This window comes from Silurus meridionalis, chromosome 26 (genome assembly GCF_014805685.1).
Source record: "Silurus meridionalis isolate SWU-2019-XX chromosome 26, ASM1480568v1, whole genome shotgun sequence".
Lineage (NCBI taxonomy): Eukaryota > Metazoa > Chordata > Actinopteri > Siluriformes > Siluridae > Silurus > Silurus meridionalis.
In genome coordinates this window covers 18,607,699-18,632,314 of record NC_060909.1, presented here as the reverse complement: position 1 = coordinate 18,632,314, position 24,616 = coordinate 18,607,699, and the positions used below count along the sequence as shown (strand labels likewise).

Below are 24,616 nucleotides of genomic sequence, written 5' to 3'. Positions count from 1 at the left end.
TTTATTATTAAGTGTGCACAAAGCATTGGACTATTTTCCCTTTATATTTCAGCACCTCGTGCGAGATTCGACGCATAATACAAAATAAATAAATAAATAAACGCAACTTTATGGGGTCTGGAACAGTTTCTGAGAGTAAAATACAAAATAAAGTCGCGTGTGTGTGTGTGCGCGCGCGAGCACGGATTTTTAAGCCTGATCTATTACCAGATCGCGCAATGACCGGCTTTATGGGTACGCCGTGAGCGCGCGCTATACCAGATAACATCGCGTGCTCTGTGGCGGGTGTGTGTGTGTGTTTTCTTTCAGTGGTGTTCCGTCCCTCACGCTGGCTGTTGAAAAAAAGAACAGGCGCGCGCGCACACACATAACGAGAAGGAAGAAAAGAAAACAATGCGTAGGCGTCGCTCCGGGCGCTCCTGCTGCGGCACGGAGAGAGAGAGAGAGAGAGAGAGAGACTCGGTGAAGCGAGGCGATGAGAGACGAGACGAGACGGATCGGAGCTCTCGCGTTTCAGCGCTGCCGTCCCGAGGGGGCCGCGCGCGTCCCGGGGAAGGCTTCCATTCAAAACCCGTGACGTCTGCGGCGCGAGCCAACTCGGCTCTGAAACGCGATCCGCGGCAGCGCGAGCTGAGCTTCTCTCCCTCTTGCCCTCCACCACACCACACCACCACCGTCCCGTCCTGGCGCTTCTTTATTTCTTTCCCGAGACATTTACGCTTGGACCGCTCGCGCACACCGAAACGGCACGCGAAAAAACTAAACTAAACAAAACAAACAAATATATATATTTATTTTTTGTTTAGTTTTAATTATATATATATATATATATATATATATATATATATATATATATATATATATATATATATAAAACAATTCTCCTCCACTCCCCCAGACAATGGCGCGCTCTAATCCCGGACCCGCGTGCGCATAATCCGACGGCCACACGATCCCTTTTGACCTTTGACCCTTTTTAGTGTTTCGTTTTAAATCAGATGAACTTTACCCACTTGGACTTGGTTTTTTTTTTTTTTTTTTTGTACCACTGACGCAGCAAAACACGTTTCCGGTGATGTAGATAAGTGATAACTCTTGAGCCCGGTTCTGGTTCGGGTTGTCGGAAGGCGCGAGCTTCCCCGCTGAGCCCCGCGCTATAAATAAACAAATCCGGATAGCGGAGATGAACATGGAGAGATGGAGGAGGGGTGGGGGAGGGGTGGTAGGGAAAGCGAGAGTGGCGGGTGCGCGCTCGAGCGGGGGGGTTGCCTGGGGTAAGAGAAACCGAATAAACGGTCCACGGGCAGCTGATCGCGAGACCGCGTGCCCTGTTTTTCTATCTTTCCACAGCCGACGACCTGCAATTAAAGAGGCCACGATGCGCGACGTGGAGTTTCACCTCTTGTGCAACACGTCGCACGAGGGCCGCCCACACTCTAGCGCGAGGACGCAGGATTCCACCGCGATCCATGGCGTCTTTCTTTTTTTCTTTCTTTCTTTCTTTTTTCCTGCCTCAAAAGCCAATGAGGAGTTGTTTTTTTTTGGCCTGCGGGGCGGATTATATCCGCGCTATGACGTGTTATTTACCCCAGTCACGGGCTGATTAATGGGGCAATCACACGTGCTTGATGAATCCTGCCTTTACGGCGCGTGAAATAGAGCGGAAGGGGGCCAAGCATTTCTCATTTTCTACAATTTGTTCTCTTGGTGAGCGCGCGAGTAGCTACAGCTACAATTTTCAATCCTGGTTGTAAAAAGAGTCCCTGTTATTCCTCATTTTGAGGAATTTGGTACAAACCAACACGAGCTAAAACCTGCTTCGGGACCAGGACCAACAATTGCACAGCTTCGGAATGTTTGCTGCCTATTTTTTGGGACAACCAGTTTACAGAGCTAAACTGTCCTGGTGTTCCCGAGATAGACAGCGCGTGACAATCTGACATGGCGGTTTTTCATGGTGGTGTTTCGTTCAAACGTCCACAATTTATTCTCCACACCAGAGGGTAACCAGCCCCAGACAGGACGTGTCTCTGGTCTCATGAGTTACTTTGAGCGAACCAAAGAACGTTGATCGGTTGTTCCACATGACTCAGTTACTGCTACTGGAGTGTGTGTTGTAATCACGGGGTGCTTCCCCACCACCACCTTCTTTATAAGAAACGAAACAAGATCATATTCTGGTGTATCGTTGGTGTGACTGAAAACCTGAACATCTCCTGAGAACCAAATGAGCGAGAAGTTTATTTTCAAGCGCACATCGTTTAGAAAAGAAATGGTACCAGGAGATGCTGGAATAAAAACACCACACCTTTAATATTTTACACTGCAGACTTTGCTCTAAAACTAAATTGTGCTCCAATTATTACCGCACGTCATTTTGTAAAGGCACATGGTACAGGATGGAAAGGGCCCCGCGAGGGCCCCAATGACAGCTCGGGTTAGTACTGGGACCTTTTTCGATGAAAGCCGCATGGAAAAAAAAACGACAAACCCAAATCTCGAACCTGACTGTAAGCTTTATTGGGTTGTTTCAAACTAACACACCTGTAGCTCAGGGGGAGTGGCCTGGGGTGCGGCGACCCCGACACACGTCCCGCGTTCGCCGTTTGGACTGCGATGTGATGTATTTTCCGCGGATCTCGCGCACACGGGCTGTGAAGAATTTGTTGACGCGCGTGCACGTAAAACAAAAAGTAATTAAAAAAAGAAAAGAAAAGGGGAAAAAAAATCCCCGCGCGCTATAAAACGTGCCTTTGTTTGTACAATGCACTTTTTGTTTTTCCGTTACGTGGGAAGAACCCGCCGAGTTTGTGAGATTACAAAATAGAAAAGAAAGAAGAAAAAAAAACAGCCGACGAAGGACAAAAAGGACAGGTCTGCAGAAAACATCAAATACGTCAAGAAGGAGAAAACAAACCTTGAAAATATAGAAGAGAAAAGAAAGCGCGTGCGTTATCTCGGGTTCTCGCGCGGAAAAAGAACTAAACTGATTTCAATACACGCAAAAAAATAAGTAAATAGATCTGAACCCATTTCAGTTTTTATATATATATAAAAAAAAAATAAAATAAAATAACACGAACCCGAAAAAAAAAACAAGCAAGGAAATGGCGGTGTTTGCGTGTGTGCATATTTGTGCGTGTGTGTGCGCGCGCGTGACCTCTAAAAGCGCTTAACTGCAAAGCCGCGAGCACAAGGTGAGTTTACCGTCTGGAAGAGAGAAAAGGGCGAGGCTTCAAATCAATAATTATTAAAAAAAACACACATAAAAGAGAAAAGGACAACTCGCTGTATGCACGCGCTGAGAGGAAACAGTCCGCGATCGAAGTTGACGTGAAAAAGAAAAAAAGAAAAGAAAAGAAGAAAAAAAACAGAACACGTGCGTTTCCGAGAAAGCCGACGCTTCCACGGAATCGCGGTCTGTTTTCACTTTGAATAGACGCCGAGGAAGAAAAGAAGAAGAAGAAATCCACCAAAGGTCAGCGAAGGAAAGTCCTATATATATATATATATATATATATATATATATATATATATATATATATATATAAATATAAATAATTATAAATATATATAAATAAAATCCTAAATGAATGACATCCCGGAAATACAGGCGTTTATGCAGGAAAGAACGCGAACTCGCGACGACGAAACGTCTCGCGCACGTTAGTGTGAAGTGGAGTGGAGTGAAGTTCGTGCCGATCCGGTCACCGGAATGCACACGAGCCAAGCACGAAACACACACACACACACACACACACGCTTACAAACAAACTTGTTTATTTTTGGGGGAGAAGCACGCGATTGCCATAGATGCCTCCCTGACTCATGTGCACGAGATGATGTTTTGCAAAGGTCGTTTAAAGCTCAAACTCGACCCAAACACACACACACACACACACACACACACACACACACACACACACAGAGAGAACCGCTATAAATAAAAGTTCAGAACTTCTTACCGGTAATGAATGAGCAGGGTGAAATCGGTGAGCTCGAGCGCTGTTTTTCCTCTGGCTTAAACTCACAAAGGACGGAGCGCGAGCACCGTGTCGGGACGGGGGCAGAAAAAAAGCAATATCCGAGTTGAAAGAGGAGCCGATGGAGCTCCAGGAAGCTTCTTCAGGACCTCGGAGTGTCCGCGAATATCCGCTCAGAGGGGAACAAGGTACCGGGCGCGGAACGAGGCACGCGCATCTTCAAATCCCCTTCAGAAAAAAGCTCCGAAAGACGAATCCCGTTTCTTTGTCCGAACAGAGCGCGAGTCCATGTGGCGGAAAGGAAAAAACAACGAGCGCAGAGGAGACCGACACACTTCCCTGTGGACTCCGGCGGACACACGGGAAAAAAATAAAACAAACTAATTGGGTCCGCTCGCGCCTCTTAGCGCCATGTCGGGGGCTCGACGAGACACGGGAGAGCAAGCCGCGCGCGACGGGTCTGTTCCACCTCGCTCCTCACGCGCACAGAGCGGGATACGCCGGCGCCGGGGACGAACACGCCGTCTTCAAGCTCATTTCGTGTTTATCTCCTTCTCCTCTCTTCCTTTCTTTCTTTTTTTTACTCTCCACAAATCCTCCGCGTCAGACGCGCGCTCTTTGTTTCTCGAGTTCACGGACGCGCGAGATCCTGGACGCGCAGCCGAGCGGCCGGAGAGGCGAGAAAACTGCTGCTCGTTTCGAGCTCGCGCGCGAGACTGGCTCCTGACTGACTCACTCGCGCGCGCACACACGCACGCACACACCCAGGCGCACACACATACTCACTCACGCGCTCTCTCTCTCTCTCGCTCTCGCCCTACCCAGAAGGCCAGCCGGGGAGGGGGGGACCGCAATTACCATAAAAACCTCCGCGCGACGCCCGCTAAAGGGAAAAAAAGAGCGAGCGAGCGTGTGTGTGTGTGTGTGTGTGTGTGTGTGTGTGTGTGAGAGAGAGAGAGAGAGAGAGAGAGAGTAAACAAAATAAATCAGCAGCCTGACGGACACAGAAAACACCGCCACAACTACACCCTTTATCACAAACGAAACGCTCGCGACCCCACGATGACACGAAGTCACACCTCACACACACACACACACACACACACACACACACACACAGCGAAAACAGCAGCTCTCAATGTAACTCACGCGCCACGATCCGAGACCCGAGTCTATCAGTAATGAAAAGAAAAGAAAAGAAATACACGATAGAAAAAGAAAGCAAGACAGAATAACACATGCACGATGAAGAAAGAAAGAAAGAAAGAAAGAAAGAAAGAAAGAAAGAAAGAAAGAAAAGAAAATACATGAAGAGGACAGAAAAACAAAACAAACATTTTAGGGAAAAAGAAAGAGAGAAAGGGAGATACGTGATTAGGAAAGAAAGAAAGAAAGAAAGAAAGAAAGAAAGAAAGAAAAGAAAAGAAAGAAAGATATTAGAATCATTTTTATTCTAATATCTTTCTTTCTTTCTTTCTTTCTTTCTTTCTTTCTTTCTTACGGGAATATAAAAGAATGAGAAATAATGGACAGAACACTGTAAGGTATGAAAATGAAAGAAAGGGGCTGAGGAAGGTAAGGAAAGAGGGGAGAGGATGAGAAATGTGTATAAGATCAATGAAAGGATTAGCGAGGATAAAAAAAACGAGATAAATTCGGTATTTATATCAGCGCGTGAGCTCCTCTGGGTCACGTGATGAGAGGCAATAACGGAGACAATAAGGTGTAAGATGTTGGACACGCGGCAGCGTTACAGAGCGCGAGGGGGGTTAGAGCACCGTAAATCAGAGTCTGAGGAACAGTTCAACAGTATAAACCTGCTTGAGTTCAAAGAAAAGTCCCGCGTGCGCCGCTTTAACACTGGAGGTCTGCCGGGCCCGATATTTAAGTTTTACACGCAGGATGGAAATGACACACGCTTAAGGCCTTACTGTGTGTGTGTGTGTGTGTGTGCGCGCCATTTTCTTTCTTTACCTTTTCATTGCACTTTATTTTAATTTTTCTATCTATCTATCTATCTATCTATCTATCTATCTATCTATCTATCTATCTATCATTTTCCTTTATATCCGTGTATGTATATATTTTATATACTTTATATGTGTGTGGTGTATAAGGAGTGTATAGTGTGGTGAATAAGGGGTGTGTATAGTGTGGTGTATAAGGGGTGTGTATAGTGTGGTGTATAAGGAGTGTATAGTGTGTGTATAAGGGAGTGTATAGTGTGGTGTATAAGGGGAGCGTATAGTGTGGTGTATAAGGGGTGTGTATAGTGTGGTGTATAAGGGGAGTGTATAGTGTGGTGTATAAGGGGAGTGTATAGTGTGGTGTATAAGGGAAGTGTATAGTGTGGTGTATAAGGAGTGTATAGTGTGGTGTATAAGGAAGTGTATAGTGTGGTGTATAAGGGGAGTGTATAGTGTGTATAAGGGAGTGTATAGTGTGGTGTATAAGGGGTATAGTGTGGTGTATAAGGGGTGTGTATAGTGTGGTGTATAAGGAGTGTATAGTGTGGTGTATAAGGAAGTGTATAGTGTGGTGTATAAGGGGTGTATAGTGTGGTGTATAGTGTGGTGTATAAGGAAGTGTATAGTGTGGTGTATAAGGGAGTGTATAGTGTGGTGTATAAGGAAGTGTATAGTGTGGTGTATAGTGTGGTGTATAAGTGTATAGTGTGGTGTATAAGGAAGTGTATAGTGTGGTGTATAAGGAGTGTATAGTGTGGTGTATAAGGAGTGTATAGTGTGGTGTATAAGTGTATAGTGTGGTGTATAAAGTGTATAAGGGAGTGTATAGTGGTGTATAAGGAGTGTATAGTGTGGTGTATAAGGAGCGTATAGTGGTGTATAAGGAGTGTATAAGGGGAGTGTATAGTGTGTGTATAAGGAGCGTATAGTGTGGTGTATAAGGTGTATAGTGTGGTGTATAAGGAGTGTATAGTGTGGTGTATAAGGGGAGTATAGTGTGGTGTATAAGGGAGCGATAGTGTGGTGTATAGTGTGTGTATAAGGGAGTGTATAAGAGTGTATAGTGTGGTGTATAAGGAGTGTATAAGGGAGTGTATAGTGGTGTATAAGGAGTGTATAGTGTGGTGTATAAGGGGAGTATAGTGTGGTGTATAAGGAGTGTATAGTGTGGTGTATAAGGGGCGTATAGTGTGGTGTATAAGGAGTGTATAAGAGTGTATAGTGTGGTGTATAAGGGGAGCGTATAGTGTGGTGTATAAGGGGAGCGTATAGTGTGGTGTATAAGGGGAGTGTATAAGGGGAGTGTATAGTGTGGTGTATAAGGGGAGCGTATAGTGTGGTGTATAAGGGGAGTGTATAGTGTGGTGTATAAGGAGCGTATAGTGTGGTGTATAAGGAGTATAGTGTGGTGTATAAGGAGTGTATAGTGTGGTGTATAAGGGGAGCGTATAGTGTGGTGTATAAGGGGAGTGTATAGTGTGGTGTATAAGGGGAGTGTATAGTGTGGTGTATAAGGGGAGTGTATAAGGGGAGTGTATAGTGTGGTGTATAAGGGGAGCGTATAGTGTGGTGTATAAGGGGAGTGTATAGTGTGGTGTATAAGGGGTGTATAAGGAGTGTATAGTGTGGTGTATAAGGGGAGCGTATAGTGTGGTGTATAAGGGGAGCGTATAGTGTGGTGTATAAGGGAGTATAGTGTGGTGTATAAGGAGTGTATAGTGTGGTGTATAAGGGGAGTGTATAAGGGGAGCGTATAGTGTGGTGTATAAGGGGAATGTATAAGGGGAGCGTATAGTGTGGTGTATAAGGGGAGTGTGAAGAGGGAATAACGTAGTGGAATGAATAAGGGAATGTACAATAGAGGGGTGTACATCAGCCTTCTTTATGTTCCTCTTAAAATGCTGAGTTTGTACTTCACACACACACACACACACACACACACACACACACACACACACACCTATATGCCTCATATTTTATAATGAATTTTAGCACTCGAAGGCCAAATGAAGGGGAGCTGAGGGCAAGACGTTGTGCCCCTCTGGTTGTTTTTAAAGGGAAAGCCTTGCATGTGCAGCTCCACCAGAAAGGTATTTACATGTAGGAAAAAAAAAGAATTCTAAAAAGATGGAGCGTGTATGTGAGCGTGTGTGTACGTGAGCGTGTGTGTACGTGAGAGTGTGTGTACGTGAGCGTGTACACTACAACAAGATAAACTAAATCATCAGAGAAAATACAGCAACACAAAAACAGCCGTAGTTTAAAGTCAGAAGATGTGGAGCTCTGGGCCTCTCGGGCTGGTGGATAATTTAACACATGCAGGTTTACCAAAGAGAACATCAGAGAACACAAACACACACTTCTACTGGTGTCTTCTTTTATCACTTTCTTCATTTTTTGTCTTTTGTGTTACCTTATTTACATAATTAATAAATTAATGATTTTGTCCGGACAGTAAAAAGTTGACGGCTATTATTTATGTCCAAATTTTCAGTTTCCACGATATGCATCATCATCATCATCATCATCATCATCATCCTCCACACGCGCGAGCACAACCAATCCACATCTCCACGTTTTATTTCTAGCACCAATTCTGGAGCTTGGAACACACTTCCATTCAAAATGCAAACTAAATGCACCGTGTGTGTGTGTGTGTGTGTGTGCGTACGCGCGCGCTGATTTGCTACTTAATCCGATCTCCCCTCGCGCGCCCTCGTTCCCCCTCCCTCCTTCCATCTCCCCATTGTGCTGCTCCGTGATTCCCGCTGAGAAAAAGAAGACGAAAAAAGGCGAAAGGAAGAAAGATGGAAAAGAGAGAGAGAGAGAGAGAGAGAGAGAGAAAGAAAGAAAGAAAGAAAGAAAGAAAGAAAGAAAGAAAGAAAGAAAGAAAGAAACCCAATGAGGTTGGGTCGGGGCGAGGGGGGCTTGAGAGAGGTGGTTACTTGAATGCAACAGCCCGGTCGGTGCTTTAATGTGCATGCGCTCGCGCTCACCACGAAAACCGTCCTGGCTGGCGCGAGCGAGAGAAAAAAAAAAAAAAACGACTGGCTTGGGAACTTGGGTCGCGTCCCAAATTGCTCCATTACTGCCCTAGTGGTCGCAGGCTTTACTCAGGGGGGGATGGATGAACGGGGAGGGGGGGTAACGAGTTGTGCATAATTAATTTAGATGAGAAAATAACGTGGACTGGCACGTGCACGCGCAAACTCACACACACAAATACAAGGTTACCAATATTTTTTCCCTATACCTTATGAAGTACCATTGGTACCTTTAGTAGCCACTTTAGCTTGGGAAGGTGCATCGGTGGTCCTTAAGGTCCAGTTCTGCACCATCAATTATTTGTAATTTTTTTTTTAATAATAAATAAATTATACATAAATACATTCACAAAAAGATAAATTTCAAAACTTGATTTTTGTGAATTTCTGTATTTTGTATTTCAGAGTGTATTTGAAAGTGACTCAAGATCTCTTTTTTGGTTTTTTATTTCTTTATTTTCGGGGCATGAGTACAAAATATTCTGTTCATTAAAAAAAATAAAAAAGAATAAAATTACTGCACGTCAGTGTTTAAAAACCTGATCAGCAAAATGACTTATTACTAAAAGAAGAACCGATTAGGTGAAGAGAGAAAAAAGAATCTGGGTCGTAAAAGCGAAAGAAAACTTGAGACTGTGAAGAAATGACTGACGATCGAAACAAAATACACTTTAATAAAGGAAATTAAAAACACTACAGCGACGGCGCTGTATGTCCCAAAATATAGGAAAACCGAACGTTCCCACCATATTCGTCCTCCAAACTTGCACAAAATTGGAGGCACACGATTGTACTTTGGAATTTTGCCTTCACTTGCACTTGGAGACCCAAACCCTGTGCAGAACGTCAGCTCCATCAAGATCTGCTTTAAATGGAGCAGAAGTGTGTGGAAGATCTCCTGCTATAGAGCTCAAACCCTGAACAATAAATGTGAATGCTGACGGCACCTGAGGCCTCCTCAGGACCTGACTTCACCAACACCCTTGTGGCTGAACGAATCTCCACAAAATCTAGTGGAACAACATCTCAGGAGAATGGAGCTCAATATAAGAGCAAATGAGGAATGGAGTTTTTGAGGTGTCTGAAAACCGGTGTTCACAGGGTGTATGAGACGTTAGAAGTTCATATGGTTTAAGTATCAGTAGTAGAGGTTTGAGAAGGTTTTCAGTTATCAGTAACTGATTAGCAGCGCTTCCCCGATGCTGTATGATGACTAACAGACATTATGACTAATCGATAGAGAGCGAGAAACAGAAAGAAAAAAAAAACAGATCTTGTGGTGAAGTGCTGTCTGAAAACCCTGACTCTAATGACTAATGCTTCCTTTTTTCCCCCACGCCGAGCATTATGGGCAATTCCCTCGATGACTATTCCTTTTAAATGTTCCTTCGAGCAAAGCTACGTTCAAGATCACCCCCCCACCCCTCCGTTCCACCTGCCCGTTCACACTCTCCACCGCATTAGAATGAAGTTCTGTAATGACGAGTACGGAAGGAGTCTCCAGTTTCAGCAAAAATATCTCGAGACTTCAGGACAGCAGTTCTACTGCTAATGACGAATGTCACCATGGTGATGGTCTCCATTTCTCAAGCTAATCTTGTGTTTCCATCTAATAAACAACATCCTGGAGGAGATGAAGGAGATCGATGTGGGCGTGGCCATCTGAAGTCATGGGATTAAAACGAAGCCCTTTGAAATCTTTTCGACAGGATCTTAATTAAGAAACGAAGCCCGTAAATGCTAATGAATTATTCACGTCCCCTCGTTTTCCCTAATCGCATCACCCTTTAATGTCGTGCATGGAATTCTGGGAGATCGGATTGTGGAAGGAAGTCAAACCCCCCCCCCAAAAAAAAAAAAAAGGATTATGAGTTTTTTTTTTTGTGATATTAGGATGGTTTTTTTTCTTCAGCTTGTTCCAGAATCAATGTTCAATGTCAATGTGAACCATTTTGGTTCTACAGTTGGAGAATCCACTAAAGTGTCTATGTGGAGAAGGAGAACTGATGGAAGCGATTCCCAAAAAAAAAAAAGGTTCTTTAAGGGTTCTACTTGGAAAACACCAAGTTAAAATGTTCCACAGAGAAACTTTAAAGGATTCAGAATGAAGAACTTTTCTGGGATGTAAAGAAAACTTCATTATCCCAATTCAAGCCTAGAATTCAGATTGTAAATCTGATGAATCATTTCATTCCAGGTGAAATATTTGGTCTAGAACAGTTTAGTGGAGAAACTGGGTCAAATTGAGGAACCAACTTAAAAAATATATTGATCCTGGTTCTTGATGCTCTCCAGGGAAAAGGGGTCTTCCAGGGTTCTGGAAAGCTTTCCGATCGGGTAACGCTGCTGTAGCGTTCTGCACAGAGGTGGGTTTCCCTGAATGTTCGGCGGTCCTGAACGTTCTCCGGGTGTAGGAGCACTCTGAAGCATCTCAACACTCTAAAACTGCTGCACTTTTACAATCCACGAGCCTGAGTGTAATTCCATTACGAACCCTTCTCATAGTTCACGCGGCATGTAATGACATTTTTGATTAAACGGAAAAGGCCATGTCTAATTCACTGCCATTCAGGAAGTCTCGCTGTTTTCCCTTCTTCCTTCTTTCTTTCTTTTTGTTTTGTCAACAAAAGTCTACGGAGTCTACGCTCGAAAGAGGAAACGTTCTTGTGCGGATATTTTCCACGTCGTCGTGTAGTACTATAGGAAACTCGACAGACTATGATGGAAAACTTTGGGGCTTCACTTGAACTAGGAGACCCAAACCTGTGTACAAAGCCTGCTCCATGAAGATCTGCTTTCAATGGGATGGAGTGGAAGATCTTCTGCTTTAAGATCAACTAGAACATTGACTGCACCTCAGACCTCCTCACTTCACATACATCACCTGACTTTACTACCACCCTCGTGGCGAACGAACCTCCACAAAATCTAGTGGAACATCTTCCCGCTTTCTTAAACAGCGTCCGTTCTTTTTTTGGTTTCCTTCAAAACAAAAAACTTTAAGACATGAATGTTAAACAAACATGTCCTGAGAACATCACAAATTTTGTATCTTTCGTTTTAGCAGAATATTTAAAAATTGTCTTCTGTACACGTCTGGGCATCATTTCTAAAGACATATCTGGTTTCAAACATTCGTGCTGATGTGAACGCTTCACTCCTGTCTGAGCTGCTCTTATAGAAAACTAATGACACCTTCTGACCAATCAGAATCCGATCCAACACATTACACTCCTTCCTGAATCCTAACCAGAACTCGGGTGTGGTTGCGAAAAACCTGGGATTAGACCTCACACCCTTTAGGTAAACTCATAAACCAGGTACCATTCATCATCCTATGTGCAGGAACACCTCAGGATTGTGCAATCTCAGACTCACAAAAAAGTTTTGAAAAATGAGAAACATGCTTGTAGCTTCAGATATTAGCAGCAAAAATCGAACACACTCGGTTTCAACGATATGCAATATAATTCAATATAATTTATTTTAGTTGATTAAATTGATTTCTAGCAACAACAACAACAAAAAGAGAGAGAAAAGAGAACGACTCCAAAAAAGAAAGAAACCACCGCGAATTCGCAACGCCGATCGAAAACATAGTAATGTAGCAAGAGCTCCTCCATGTGGCCAAGAGAAGAACTGCAGGAAAAAATTATTATCACAGGACCTGATGAATTGATGTAATTTCTGGTCAAATCTGTAATTTCCTGATTTCTGACATTATCACATTTAAAGGAAATGTATTTTTTCAGAGAATATACATTTTTTTGACACTTCCCATACAATGAGAATCGCGCATGTCCAGATTACCATTACATGCATGATGGTTCTCTAATTATAGAAATCTTAATTGATAAAAGTCTCACTCTTAAAATATGTTTAATTATTGCATGTTGTTCTTTTCTGCGTCTGATTGTCATTATCTGTAACTTTGAGAAAAAAAGGCTGTAGGCCACGCCCACTTTACAACCTGCACTATACTAGGAAGAGATTTAATAAAAAATATTCAACAAAAATACATCGAGAGAAATAAATAAAAATAGCCCCAGGTCTGGACACCTCCAGACAATTTTCGGATAAATGCATAACCTAAATTAATTACATTTAAAAAATGTACATATAAAATAAAAGTATCTGTTTCAACCTTTACACAAGCTTCGTTAAAACACATTTTATACTCAAATCTTTTATAAAAAACTACATTTCTCGTGTTCAGCAAGTGAAAACATGGTTTAACATTTACACTGTTATGTGAATGTACAGTATTATATAAATTAAAAAGATTTCAGGTGTATATTTGGTCATTAAGAGAAATTTGGATACTTTTAATGACTTAGTAATATTTTAAAGGGAAAGACCCCAGAAATACAGAAAAGTCCTGTTCAGTACCCTGTACTTTCTAATGTACATGAGTTACAGGCAGGACTTTCAAATTAATTTAATTCTCAAATAACTAATAACCCTAGAAAAGTGACAGATAATTTTTATTATTTAAAACCATGTCAGATGTTTTGAACTGTTCCGGAATGTGCAGTAGATATTTACCAAACACGTGTGTGGAGTGAACACTGACCTCCGCTTCTGATTCGCAGCTGTTTAAAGTGTTTAAACTTCAGAATGACTCTCCTGCAGATCCACAGCCACCAATATTCCCTTTACACAGTCAGAAGTTGTTATTATTAATATTATTCCCTTTTTTTTCCCCCAAACAGAAATCCCCGGATTTATAACTCCAGGTTAATACACAAACGCGTCCACTAGGGGGCGACGCAGCTAAACTCTCCGTTGTCACGTGTCTGTTGTACGTCATCACGCACGCCGTGCAGTAAAACGGTCAGCTGATCATCGGTGAGGGAGGAAGTGTCAGGTTGCGGATCTCGGGATTCTTCACGGACGATGAACAGCGCAGCGCTTTTCGTCACGTTTGCCGCTTTGGCAGGTAAAAGCGCGGAGTTTTCCATTTTCTTTTTTTTGTCTGAAAAGTGATTTATATTAAGAGATCAGCGTGTGAACGTCGGAATCAGTCCAGGCTAGCATAGGATGCTAATCCAACAGCCGGCTGAAGGGTTAAATCCCAAACAGCTGCACGTTCCCTGTACACGTGCACTTCCTGATGTATATCCGGGTTCTAGAAATAATGTTTAATATTGTTAATAACCTGTGAAGTGCACTACATAGTGAATGGGTTATTCAGGATTCGGCCGCTTTTTCAATCAGATTGAAAGATTTACAATGGAAATAATCATCGTTCACGTTTTTTATTCAGCGTGAATGCTTTAAAAGATGTTTTTTTATAAGAAAAAAACAATTAATAAACACAAACGCAATTGTTATAGAGGGCTTTGTATAGTCACGTGATTGCGCCGGTCACGTGACCGCGCCTTTAGTCTCCCCCTGATCATGTGCCTTTTTACTGTATGTTTTACTTCCGGGTTTTGATCTGATTTATTGGGTTGAATTAAAACTTGAGTGATTTAATGAGAATATAAGAAGTAAGAAGACAGAAACATGTGCGGAAATGAGATATGATGCACCTGATCTGTGTGTTATTACTCTGTAAAAGTAAAACTGTTGTTGTTATTATTATTATTATTATTATTATTATTCTCAGCAGGTGTTTTGGGGGACCAGCTGACGGTGCTGCGGAGCCCCCAGTATGTGAACTTCAGATCAGGGAAATGGCCGCTTGCTGGAGAGAAGATCCCGGACCTGGTGGCGCTCACCATGGGCTTCTCGATCCGCCAGGTATTTATTCTCATACACCTTGTGCTTATCAAAGTGGAACAAAATCAAAATCTAAAGTGATTTATTTCACTCAGATAGATAGTTACACAATCTGCTCACTTCTGGTTTTGATTTCGACACCTCCTGTATGTTGAAGGATCTCTCAACATGATTTGTGTGAGTATGTGATATTTGATGGAGTCTCTTCTCTGTGCAGGATCTGGAATGGCCCGGTTTGGCAGTAGGTTCTCTGTTCCAGCGTCCGCGCGCCAACGCCTTGATCACGGTCCGGGGAATCGACAGTTTGGATCTCCCCTCTAATATCTCCTCGTACCCCCTGGAAAATGTGAGTGCTTCAACCTCTTTTCACAAGTCTTCTCGTTTCCGTTCGTCAACTTCCTCTGCCCTTATTTTTTTTTTTAATGTTGCACAGTTTTGGAATTGAACTTCCTTTATTTTGTAGTCATGCGACTCTAACGTGGTTTCCTGACGTTTTTTATTCTGCTGATTCATTACCACCTCCCCTCTGCAGTCGGTGCCCTTCACCCTGGACAGCGTTGCGAACTCCATCCACACCCTGTTTGCTGAGAGCACTCCGGTGGTCCTGCAGCTCGCCCCCAGCGAGGAGGTACACACTCCTCACCTCACACTCTGTTTAGTGGAAAGGGAATATAATAATAAAGAAGAAAGGCAGGAAATCTTTCAAACACACACACACACACACACACACTTATACAGAGGTCAAAATAAATAACACGTTTCTGCCCCTGCGTGTTTTTCCAGAAAGAGCGCAGGGTTACCGCGGGTTTAAAGCGGTTGTCATGGGAACAGGGACCGTGCTCTGAAATTTTTAGTTGGTATGCAGCTGGTGTGTGGAGTCCAGTCGACCCTTAACCTCTGGGTTACAGATTCCGGGGTTCGACCCTGCATCCTGTCGCTGATTAGACACTTGGGATCTTTATTTAAATGTGTGTGTGTGTGTGTGTGTGTGTGTGTAGAGGCTGTACATGATGGGCATGGCCAACACGGTGTTTGAGGATTTGCCCGTCACTCTGCAGCAGATCCGCACTCGTCTGTCACAGGAGGGTTCGGTCCTGCCTTCACTCCCACTCAACTCACTGAGCCGTAACAATGAGGTCTCACACACACACACACACACACACACACACACACACACAGCTAATTATTAATATTACTATTTATATATATATATGTAATAAAACATGTTCTTGTTCTTCATGTCCAGGCTGATCTGCTCTTCCTGTCCGAGATACAAGTCCTACATGATATTTCTGCTCTGGTACGTCAACATAAAACACTCGAACACATTTTTACATTTCCATCCCTCCATCCCTCCCTCTCTCTTCTTCAATCTCCAACAAACTTCATTTATGATTCTCTCTTTCAATCTGTCTCACTTCCCCCTCCATATCTGTCTCTCTCAATCTCTCCACTCCTCTTTTCCTTCTCTCTTTCTATCATTTTGCTTGTTCTCTTTTTTAATCCTCTTTATTGCCCCTCCTCTTTCTCTCACTTTCTCTCCTTCCCTTCATGTTCTTCTGTAAACCTTTCACCTTTTTGCTTTCTCGCCCTTTTTTTTCTCTCTCACTCTTTGTGGTTTTTGTCTCTCTTGTTTTTGTCTCGTCTCTTGTCTATGGTTCTTGTGTCTTTTTCTTTCTCACACACCCCCTCCCTTGTTTTTTTTTTTTTTTTGCGCTTTGACCGTCTGTGTCTCCTCTGCCCCCCTGTCTAGCTGATGAGACACAGGCACTTGGCTAAAGACCAGGCTCCTGATCTGTTCAGTCTGGAGCTGGCCGGTATGGAGGAACTCTCCCGCCGCTACGGCTCAGACTCCCCTCAGTTCCAGGACGGCCGTGAGATTCTGGTAGCTGCGCTGCAGAAGGTAAAAAAAGAAAAGAAAACCCACACCACACGTTTTCAGTTTTCAGATCCTTCTGCATGCGGTTAAACAGGAGGGGAACACGCTTCCTCAACCTGCACTGGTACCACAGCGCGTTCACCACAAACACCTTTTTCAAAAACAGTTTGTATGTAGTAATTATCCACGTAATTCCGACTAGTAAATTAATGCTATTTACTGTCATTATATAAACAATTGTGGAAAAGTATGGAATTTGATTTGAGTGATGTCCAAGTGCATGTTTATCGATACTTGGCTTGGAAAAAGAATGTATTGTTGATGTCGTGAAAAAGGTCTACAACCCGGTTTAGTTTTGTAGTTTCTTGGTGAATTGCACATGAATAAAGAAGGGACCCTGTTCAAACCCTCCTTCTCGTCTCCGTCATGTCTCCCAGTTCGCTGAGGACGTCTTCGGCGTGTACAGCAGCAACGCGGTGGTGGAGGTGGTGACGGTGCAAACGTTCGAGACGCCGCTCATCAGGAAGTCACGCTCCATCCTGCAGGCTAAACAGGTAAGCGTGTCGAACACGTCAGTGTATTTAGCGCCATCGTGTTGGAAACGTGCAGAAGAGAAAAACGCACCAGGGTGAAGAGGCGAAGGTTTTTATATCATACGTTTGTACCTTTTTGTTTATTCTGTCCTTCGTTCTCTGTAAACCGCAGGACGTCCCACAGAGTCGCACTTTCTCTGCTGAGATATTTATCCTGATCGTGCGCGCGCACACACAATACACATAATTGCCCTTAATCGCTAAGCGGTTGCCTGTACAAACAGGGAACTTGTGGTTCAGTGCACCAGATAAGAAATCTTTGGCACCACGACGCCTGAGGAGCAAAACCTCAAGCGATCCAGTGGAATTCATTGTTTGCCCGCGATGCCGTATAACAGAAGCAGAACAAAACACCCTGTATAATGTGTGTTTGACGGTTCAGAAGACTGCTGATAACCACTATGGGGTCCTGTGTAACCATTCCGGAAACCTGCTTTTTATTTTTTTGTGGTTTACGATGCCAAACCCGACCCCGTACGCCGGCCCTGGAGCGTCTCCGAGGAGGTTAAAGTACATAAGGCGCTAATACTTTTAGAATCATCAAAGTTCAAATCTGAACAAATACTCGCAAGACGATGGAAACCGCACGCCACTACAATACTGTGTTGACCAATCGAGAGCCTGTACGGATTTAGAGCTCCGCCCACAGACCTCGGAATTCATAGTGGAATTACAGCATGCAGTGCGTGCGGTTGGGAAATGTATTCAGTCGTGTTGCACAAATAGGCGAGCTGCAGAAAGCAGCAAACCCATCCCAACCCCCCAGCCAGCCAGGAAGTGGCTAGCCGGCTATAAATAGAAGTGTCTGGCCAGAGCATGCTTACCCACAACCAGCAGTTTACATGATGCAAATGAGTCAAGGGCACTCTTTCTGTTTTTCTTTGTCTCCTATGTATAAAAAAAAAAAACCCACACCAAAGCCTGACCTCGTTTTACTTTTCAAACAGAAACTCGCAAAGGTGCACAAGATCCTGTGAAGCGCTTCGAGACGATCTTTTTTTTTTTTTTAGTTTTTTTTTTTTTGTCAGGTGCTTCCCGAAGTAGCTCCATAAAGTAAAAAAAAGAATAAATTAACCATGTATTAAGTGCTTTTTCTCCCCAGAGTAACCCAGGAAACCCCTACAACCTGGCCTACAAGTACAACTTCGATTATGCCGTGGTGTTCAACATCGTGCTGTGGCTCATGATCGTGTTGGCTCTCGCCGTCATCGTCATCTCCTACAACCTGTGGAACATGGACCCGGGCTACGACAGCATCATCTACAGGATGACCAATCAGAAGATCCGCATGGACTAAACCGTGCGTTGTGCCGCAGTGCGGTTGCTGTGTGTCGTTGTTATGCGTGTGTGTTTGTGTGGGTGTACAGGTTTCTCATTTCCATACATCGAGTATATTGTGTGTGTACAGAGATAAAAATGTCATTTTGTGAATATAGGATGAAGAATATTTATTGATCTTTGGTGAGGAAAAAAAAAGATTACATCTATGTATACAGTAAATGATAGACGGATGAACATGTGTTTAGCTTCCATTAATTGCACACCAGTTTCTATTGGAGTGAAGGTTCTGCTGTAGAGATGTGCTCATGTGAGGTACTGTGTTTGTGATCCACCTCATTCCCTCATTCATCTGTATTTATTGTCTTTTTTTAAATTCCTGATACACTGGACCATAATATCTGGCGTAGGGTAAAAAAAGTGGGCTGATTTGACCAGAATTGCATGCGTTGAATTAAAAACTTCATCACTCTTCCACATTGCCATGAAACGTTGTTTTCTGTCCATCTGAAACTCAATAAAACCGTTTAGGAGACGAATTAAGACTCGGCTGCTTTTCACCTAGACATCACGCCACGCAGGTGACCTTTGTCCTTTTAGAAAAAATATGAATTCTGAGACTGCATGCTCGATAAACAGATACAACACACAGTCTATTTGGGTGCTTTCTGTGGTTGTGCCATGTGACTCGAGCGTCTGCACGGGCACCAAGCAGCAGCATGTACGGAAAGTCTGCTTTTTCAGGGTTCAGAGCATGTTCACGACCGACTTGATTTAAACAAACACACACACGCACACACAAGGCTGAATCCAGGATTACGAAATAAATTTGATCATAATTGCCGTGAGGAGGATTTCGGGGTGTGCTGAAGCCGCAAAAATCACACTTAGCAAAGTTTTTACTTGCCACTTCCTTTCAGGCAAGTGTGCCTTCTTGACTTTCTTACCCAGAGCTAAAGGTGCAAAACCACAAACGAGAAAAAAAGAAAAATGTTGCTGAGCATGTTGCACAAACAGATTTTTTTTTTGCATCTGTATTACTTATTTACCGCATTTGGTGGACGTCCTTATGCAGAGTGATTAATGATATTCTCATTTATACACCTGAGCAGGGGAGGGTCAGGGGCCTTGCTCAAGGGCCCAACAGTTGGATCTGGGTGATGCTGGGATTTGAATTTACAAGCGTCTGATTTTACCCACTGAGCTAGCACGTCTCCATATGATCTATTACTTCTAGTTAAAGTCTGAGAGGGCGGGGCTTTGGAAAGCAAAATAAACTAACCGACTACTGACTCCGCCTCTTTTCTCACATTAAACCATACCAAATAGTGGAACAAACGATGTTCCAAGATTGCTGCCCTTTTAACCTTCCTGTTTTTGCTCAATAAATATTCCACTGTCTCAGATGTTTATTTATAATGAAGAGCCAGACGTGATGACTGGGAGACTAAATGAGGAGGAAATGTGAGAGGAACCAGAATTAATAGGGAACCAATTATCATCTGGACGAGCCAAGATATTTAACCAAGTTTCATCCGTACAACCATCAGAAACCAGAATGTTGTTTTTGTTTGTGTATTTTTAAGTAAAAGGTAAATTGAGACAATGAGCTTTTATTTGTAAGATTTGTGAGTAGAATAGAGCAATATTAGTAGAACTTTAGATTATTGTAAGCGTTTTCCGAAAGCTGCATTCGAACAACAGGTTATAACTTTATAGCTCTTAATCAGGAAAAAACGACAGACCCCTCCCTCAAATCAGAATGGAGCTCCTGCACTCAGAGTCCAACAAGGAGCGTCGTGTCAAAATGCCCTGATGTTCTTCCCTTCACACGAGTCATAATGAAATATACAAATGCTTGCTACAGATTAGTCAACGTACACACACTTACGTGTCGTAAACCTTTACATTTAAACACTCATTGTAGTCCGATGGCATGCAGCAGTCTGTGGTTTTCTCGTCAAGTTGTCGGTAAGGAAGTGACACGATTTTCAACTTCCTGAACTTCCAACTCTGTCTGAACTGAAATGCAGCGTAACTGTGCAGTTTACATTCTGAAAAGCTTCTAAGTGCATTATGGGAAATTTTTCGGGACGAGCCAGACGACACGCGACACCACAAAAAAAACGTTACAATACGTTAAGCAAAATGGTCGATGTTCGTAATAGTAAGGAGTAAAAACAATCTAAAAAAGATACATTTAGTTTCTTTTGGATTAATTTTGATCAGTTTGTTCTATTGGATCAAATCGTCTGAAATTTTCTTAATACATTTATTTACATTTACTTCCGTTAAACGAATCGTCTTTTACATAGCAGAAGAAATGAAGCTTCTACAAGATACATTTTATAAAGTTCATATGTTGTGTGGAGTCAGTCGGGGATCTCTGGGGATCACTCGGGGATATCTGGGGATCTCTGGAGATCATTTAGGGATCACTCGGAGATCTCTCGGGATTCACTGGTTCGGGAGGTGTAGGAGAGCGTACGTGCTGTTGAGGTTCTTGGTCTTGGCGCGTTTTTTATTCGAGACGAACTTCACCTGTGAGTACTGAAAGAATGACGTGATTAATCTTTGATCACATTAATAAACACTTGTTAACTCATGGGTTTAGGGTGCAGAATGTGGTGGTGCAGAAAAAAACAACAAAACGCAGTGGTTAATGTGTGAAAATGAAGCATGGTAGTTGATGGCAACATGTTGAAGACACACCTGTTAACAAAACCCTGCTTTTCACACTGCGCTGAAGATCAGAACTGAGCTGTTATTGTACAGGTTACCACAGTGTTTTATATGCACCACAACTCATTTAAAAAGATTTAATTATAATGTTAAACCATTATGTTTATATCCTCAGTAACGTCCTGAGACATGCAACTGCTTTACTTTGCAGTTTAATACTAAACTATACTTGAAAAGATCTACAGTGATTCATGTGCATCATGTGTACATATTACTTGTATTGGAATTATTATTATTATTATTATTATTATTACTGCACATTTTATCCACTAGAAAAGTAGAACTTTTACATTCATTGTGTGAATGTAATAAGCCTCAATTCATTACATGAACGAATTACTAACGATCATCTCACTTAAATAATTGAGGTCATTACATAAAGATATAATGTGTGTTTCAGGTGCATGAGGTGATTTCACAGCAGAGGTGTTTTCAAAACACCAGTTTTAACACGTTTTTTTCACACACACACACACACACACACACACACACACAAGTTAACACGTCTGCTACAGCGCACGTTGCACCACGCAGTTTTCACACATGGAACTTTCCCCTGCAAAAGGCACCGTGTCTCATCTACAGGTCTCCAATCACTCAATCATTTTACTTCATCACTTCATCTCAATAATCAGGAAAATCAGAGTGTTTGAAATATAACGCTAATGAAAAGGAAGGCAGCCTACCACGAGCTCGGCGCTGTTCTGACCCGACTGTACGCCTGGATCTGAAGGCTGCTCTCGGGTTTTCGGAGGCCTTCGGCAGCAACGGCCCACAAAAACTAAAGTGTAAAAATACAGAATGAACCCAAAGACCACCGGGAATTCTTTTAGTGGTCATTGCATTATAATACCGATTCAACATAAATATATAACTGATATAAAACTTCTAATGAAAATTATATTTATTGTAGTTTTTTTAGATAAAGATTAAATCTAGTAAATTCACACAGACAATAGAAAGACAGTTTAAGGAAGTTAGGCGTGTCTAACAGGAATTTATTTTATTAAATATATAAACTGCATTGTATGTACACTAGTGTGAGCAAATATTAGGTGCACACACACATGGTTTAGTCCGGACAGTAAATAATAACTACATACATTTATCACAAGAAGGTCATGAAAAAAAAAAGAAAGATCAGTTTAGCATTTACAGAATTAGCATGAAATCTCATTATAGTCAAGAGACGGAGCTAAAGTTATTAGAGATGTTTACATTAAATGATCGTATTTTTACAGGTGTGCAGGACTATACTTCATTACTGCTTATTACAATAAATAGCAAATAAAACTCACCTGTAACTGTGATGACCAGAGTGCAGTTTATTATTACTGATACGATGAGAAACGGCAAAAGGGTCAATCCATTCTCTTCACTCTGCTGATGGTCAGGTTTACTCGTCTGATTTTTTAAACCTGAAGCTAAAAATAACAGAATATTTACACTTCATTGTTAAAGAAATACTTTAACAACCTTTGTTGTTAATCTGTTTTATATCAGACAGGGTTCGAGATCTTGAGTCTCAAGATTTAAGTTTTTATATTTCATTTGTAAACAGTTTTTTACACCGTACAATGAAATACTTACTGTGTAAATTCTCCAAGCAGCCTATGACATAAATTATATAGGACACAAGGGAAAAAAACATAAATTACAAATTTACCAAGTCAGGTGCAGAATTTGCTTTGACGTATTAGATGAACTTTTCCATTTACAAGAACAACCAAACAGGTTCATATAATCAAAAGATTTTGTGATACACAATAACTGTGATAATGGAGAGGTATTATTACATTTTATTATAATTATTTTAAAAAATCCCAGACTCCACATTGAGACTCACTGATCTAAATAAATAATCCATTTAAAACTATAAAATAATAAACACAATGTTCTTGCTAAATTTGGCCAAAAACATTTAGATATTGAACTTATATAAAGTATAATAAATAAACTCACCAGCTGCATGATTCTGGGTGTAAAGTCTGATTCCACGGCTGATGTTAGGAGGTGAACCACAATGAATACAATGATACACTCCTAATTCATTAGTACTGATATTGTGTATAAATAAACTGCTGTTTTGTTGCAGTGAGAAAATCTTGCTGAAGGTCCGGTTACTGTAATGTGGCACCAGAATTTTACTTGAGTAAGAGCGTAAAACATACACTGGAGGTTCTGACGGCTTCATCAGGAACCAGGACACATGTCTTACAGCCACTTCACACTGTAAAGTCACATTTTGTCCCAAATCCACCAACTTCTCTGTGAAATTTATATCAGCTCCACAGCACACAAGAAGATCTAACAAAAAACAAAAACAACAAACACGCAGTAGTTTAGAATCCACTCATCTGTACAATGAGATCATATTGTTTAAGGTAAAATAGTGATTAATAGTAGCAATTTTACTCACAGAACAAAAGAACAGTCTTCATGCTGTAGCTGGAACACGGTTCAGCAGCACTCTGAGATCGTTGTGCTTCAGTCAGGAAACACTTCAGTTATGTTTTAGATGCTGGAGAGCGGAAGTTCTCTGACCACAACTGTTTTTTTTTTTATTCTTCTTTTCTCTTTAAGTGGTAAAAAGCAGCATCTTATGCAATCACAGCATTCAAGTGCAAATTTAAGAGAAAAATACAAAACATCTCATCACTTACCTTTTATAAAACGATGCAGTTGAAGGCTCAATACTGATAATAAATATTTTCCATTTCAGATTTTTCTTTTTTTTTTTATATTGTCAAACGGGTCTGAGTCATTACTGTCACCTGTGTCTTACTTTCTCATGTATATTTAAGTATTTTAATTAAGTATTTTTTAAGCTTTCTTGCCTAATGATTATCTTTCCTAGGCCTGCCCATTATATCTGATGTAACTTCCTCTGCTCTATGAGCTTATTTTTTTGAGTTTTCATTTTTAGAAGGCCTACAGAATCATATAAAATTTATCTACAATCAAGGCTCTATTTTTTATTTTTTTACACACTCCTCCCCCCAGGTTAGGTCCAAATTAAGTTACATGGAGTTGATTAGGACCTCTGTTCCTCTAAGTTTCTTGTTTTAAATATTTTCGACCACTAGGGGGACACGTTTACTTTTAGAGATTGCTTCGTCTTCTTCTTTCGGCTTCTCCCATTAGGGGCGCCACATCCCCGTCTATTACTCAATGCCACTGTTTCTAAAGGTCTCACCAGTCATTTTTTATTTATTTATGTAAAATAAAAATCATTTGAATATAAAAAAATAAAAAACAAAAAAAAACTATTTCAGTCCTCCTGATGTTCTCTGGTATACTTTCCTGATGAACAAATCTTTCCCAATATTCCCTGATTATCAATCAATCAGGCATAAAAGTCTTTGCAAGACATGTTGAAAGTTGTATTGTGTGCATAGAAGCACAT

At 41.8% G+C, this 24,616-nt stretch overlaps 3 protein-coding genes across 9 annotated transcripts in view; 1 reads left to right on the top strand and 2 right to left on the bottom strand.

Moving 5' to 3' along the window:
* Nucleotides 1–13,695, bottom strand: part of bcor (BCL6 corepressor) — a 55,157-nt gene extending 41,462 nt beyond the window's left edge. For 2 of the 4 annotated variants that reach the window (XM_046840662.1, XM_046840664.1), the window contains exon 1: nt 3,966–4,701. The gene's annotated coding sequence lies outside the window, so the exon portion shown is untranslated. Of the gene's footprint in view, nt 1–3,965; nt 4,702–13,567 lie in introns of those variants that run through there. The other 2 variants (XM_046840663.1, XM_046840665.1) reach the window with 2 other exon arrangements.
* On the top strand, nt 3,308–19,007 carry atp6ap2 (ATPase H+ transporting accessory protein 2). 2 transcript variants are annotated; one of them, XM_046840667.1, is made up of 10 exons: nt 3,308–3,478; nt 13,707–13,933; nt 14,609–14,739; nt 14,936–15,064; nt 15,251–15,346; nt 15,717–15,854; nt 15,965–16,018; nt 16,472–16,621; nt 17,035–17,151; nt 18,293–19,007. In XM_046840667.1, exons 2-10 carry the CDS (start codon nt 13,891–13,893, stop codon nt 18,485–18,487), a joined length of 1,053 nt encoding a protein of 350 aa, XP_046696623.1. In that variant the 5' UTR covers nt 3,308–3,478; nt 13,707–13,890; the 3' UTR covers nt 18,488–19,007. The 2 variants fall into 2 exon arrangements, with proteins under 2 accessions (XP_046696623.1, XP_046696622.1); XM_046840666.1 differs by having other exon boundaries at nt 3,310–3,478; nt 14,606–14,739.
* A 1,058-nt stretch (nt 19,008–20,065) lies between these two features.
* LOC124379999 lies at nt 20,066–24,358 on the bottom strand. Of its 3 annotated transcripts, XM_046840672.1 has the most exons (7): nt 23,874–24,358; nt 23,630–23,786; nt 23,173–23,517; nt 22,801–22,821; nt 22,509–22,634; nt 21,897–21,991; nt 20,066–21,018 (listed from the first exon to the last, which is right to left on the bottom strand). In XM_046840672.1, the coding sequence occupies exons 2-7, from the start codon at nt 23,649–23,651 to the stop codon at nt 20,926–20,928; spliced, it is 702 nt and encodes a 233-aa protein (XP_046696628.1). In that variant the 5' UTR covers nt 23,652–23,786; nt 23,874–24,358; the 3' UTR covers nt 20,066–20,925. The 3 variants fall into 3 exon arrangements, with proteins under 3 accessions (XP_046696628.1, XP_046696627.1, XP_046696629.1); XM_046840671.1 differs by having other exon boundaries at nt 23,630–24,358; XM_046840673.1 differs by lacking the exon at nt 22,801–22,821 and having other exon boundaries at nt 23,630–24,358.
* Nucleotides 24,359–24,616: the final 258 nt, after the last annotated feature.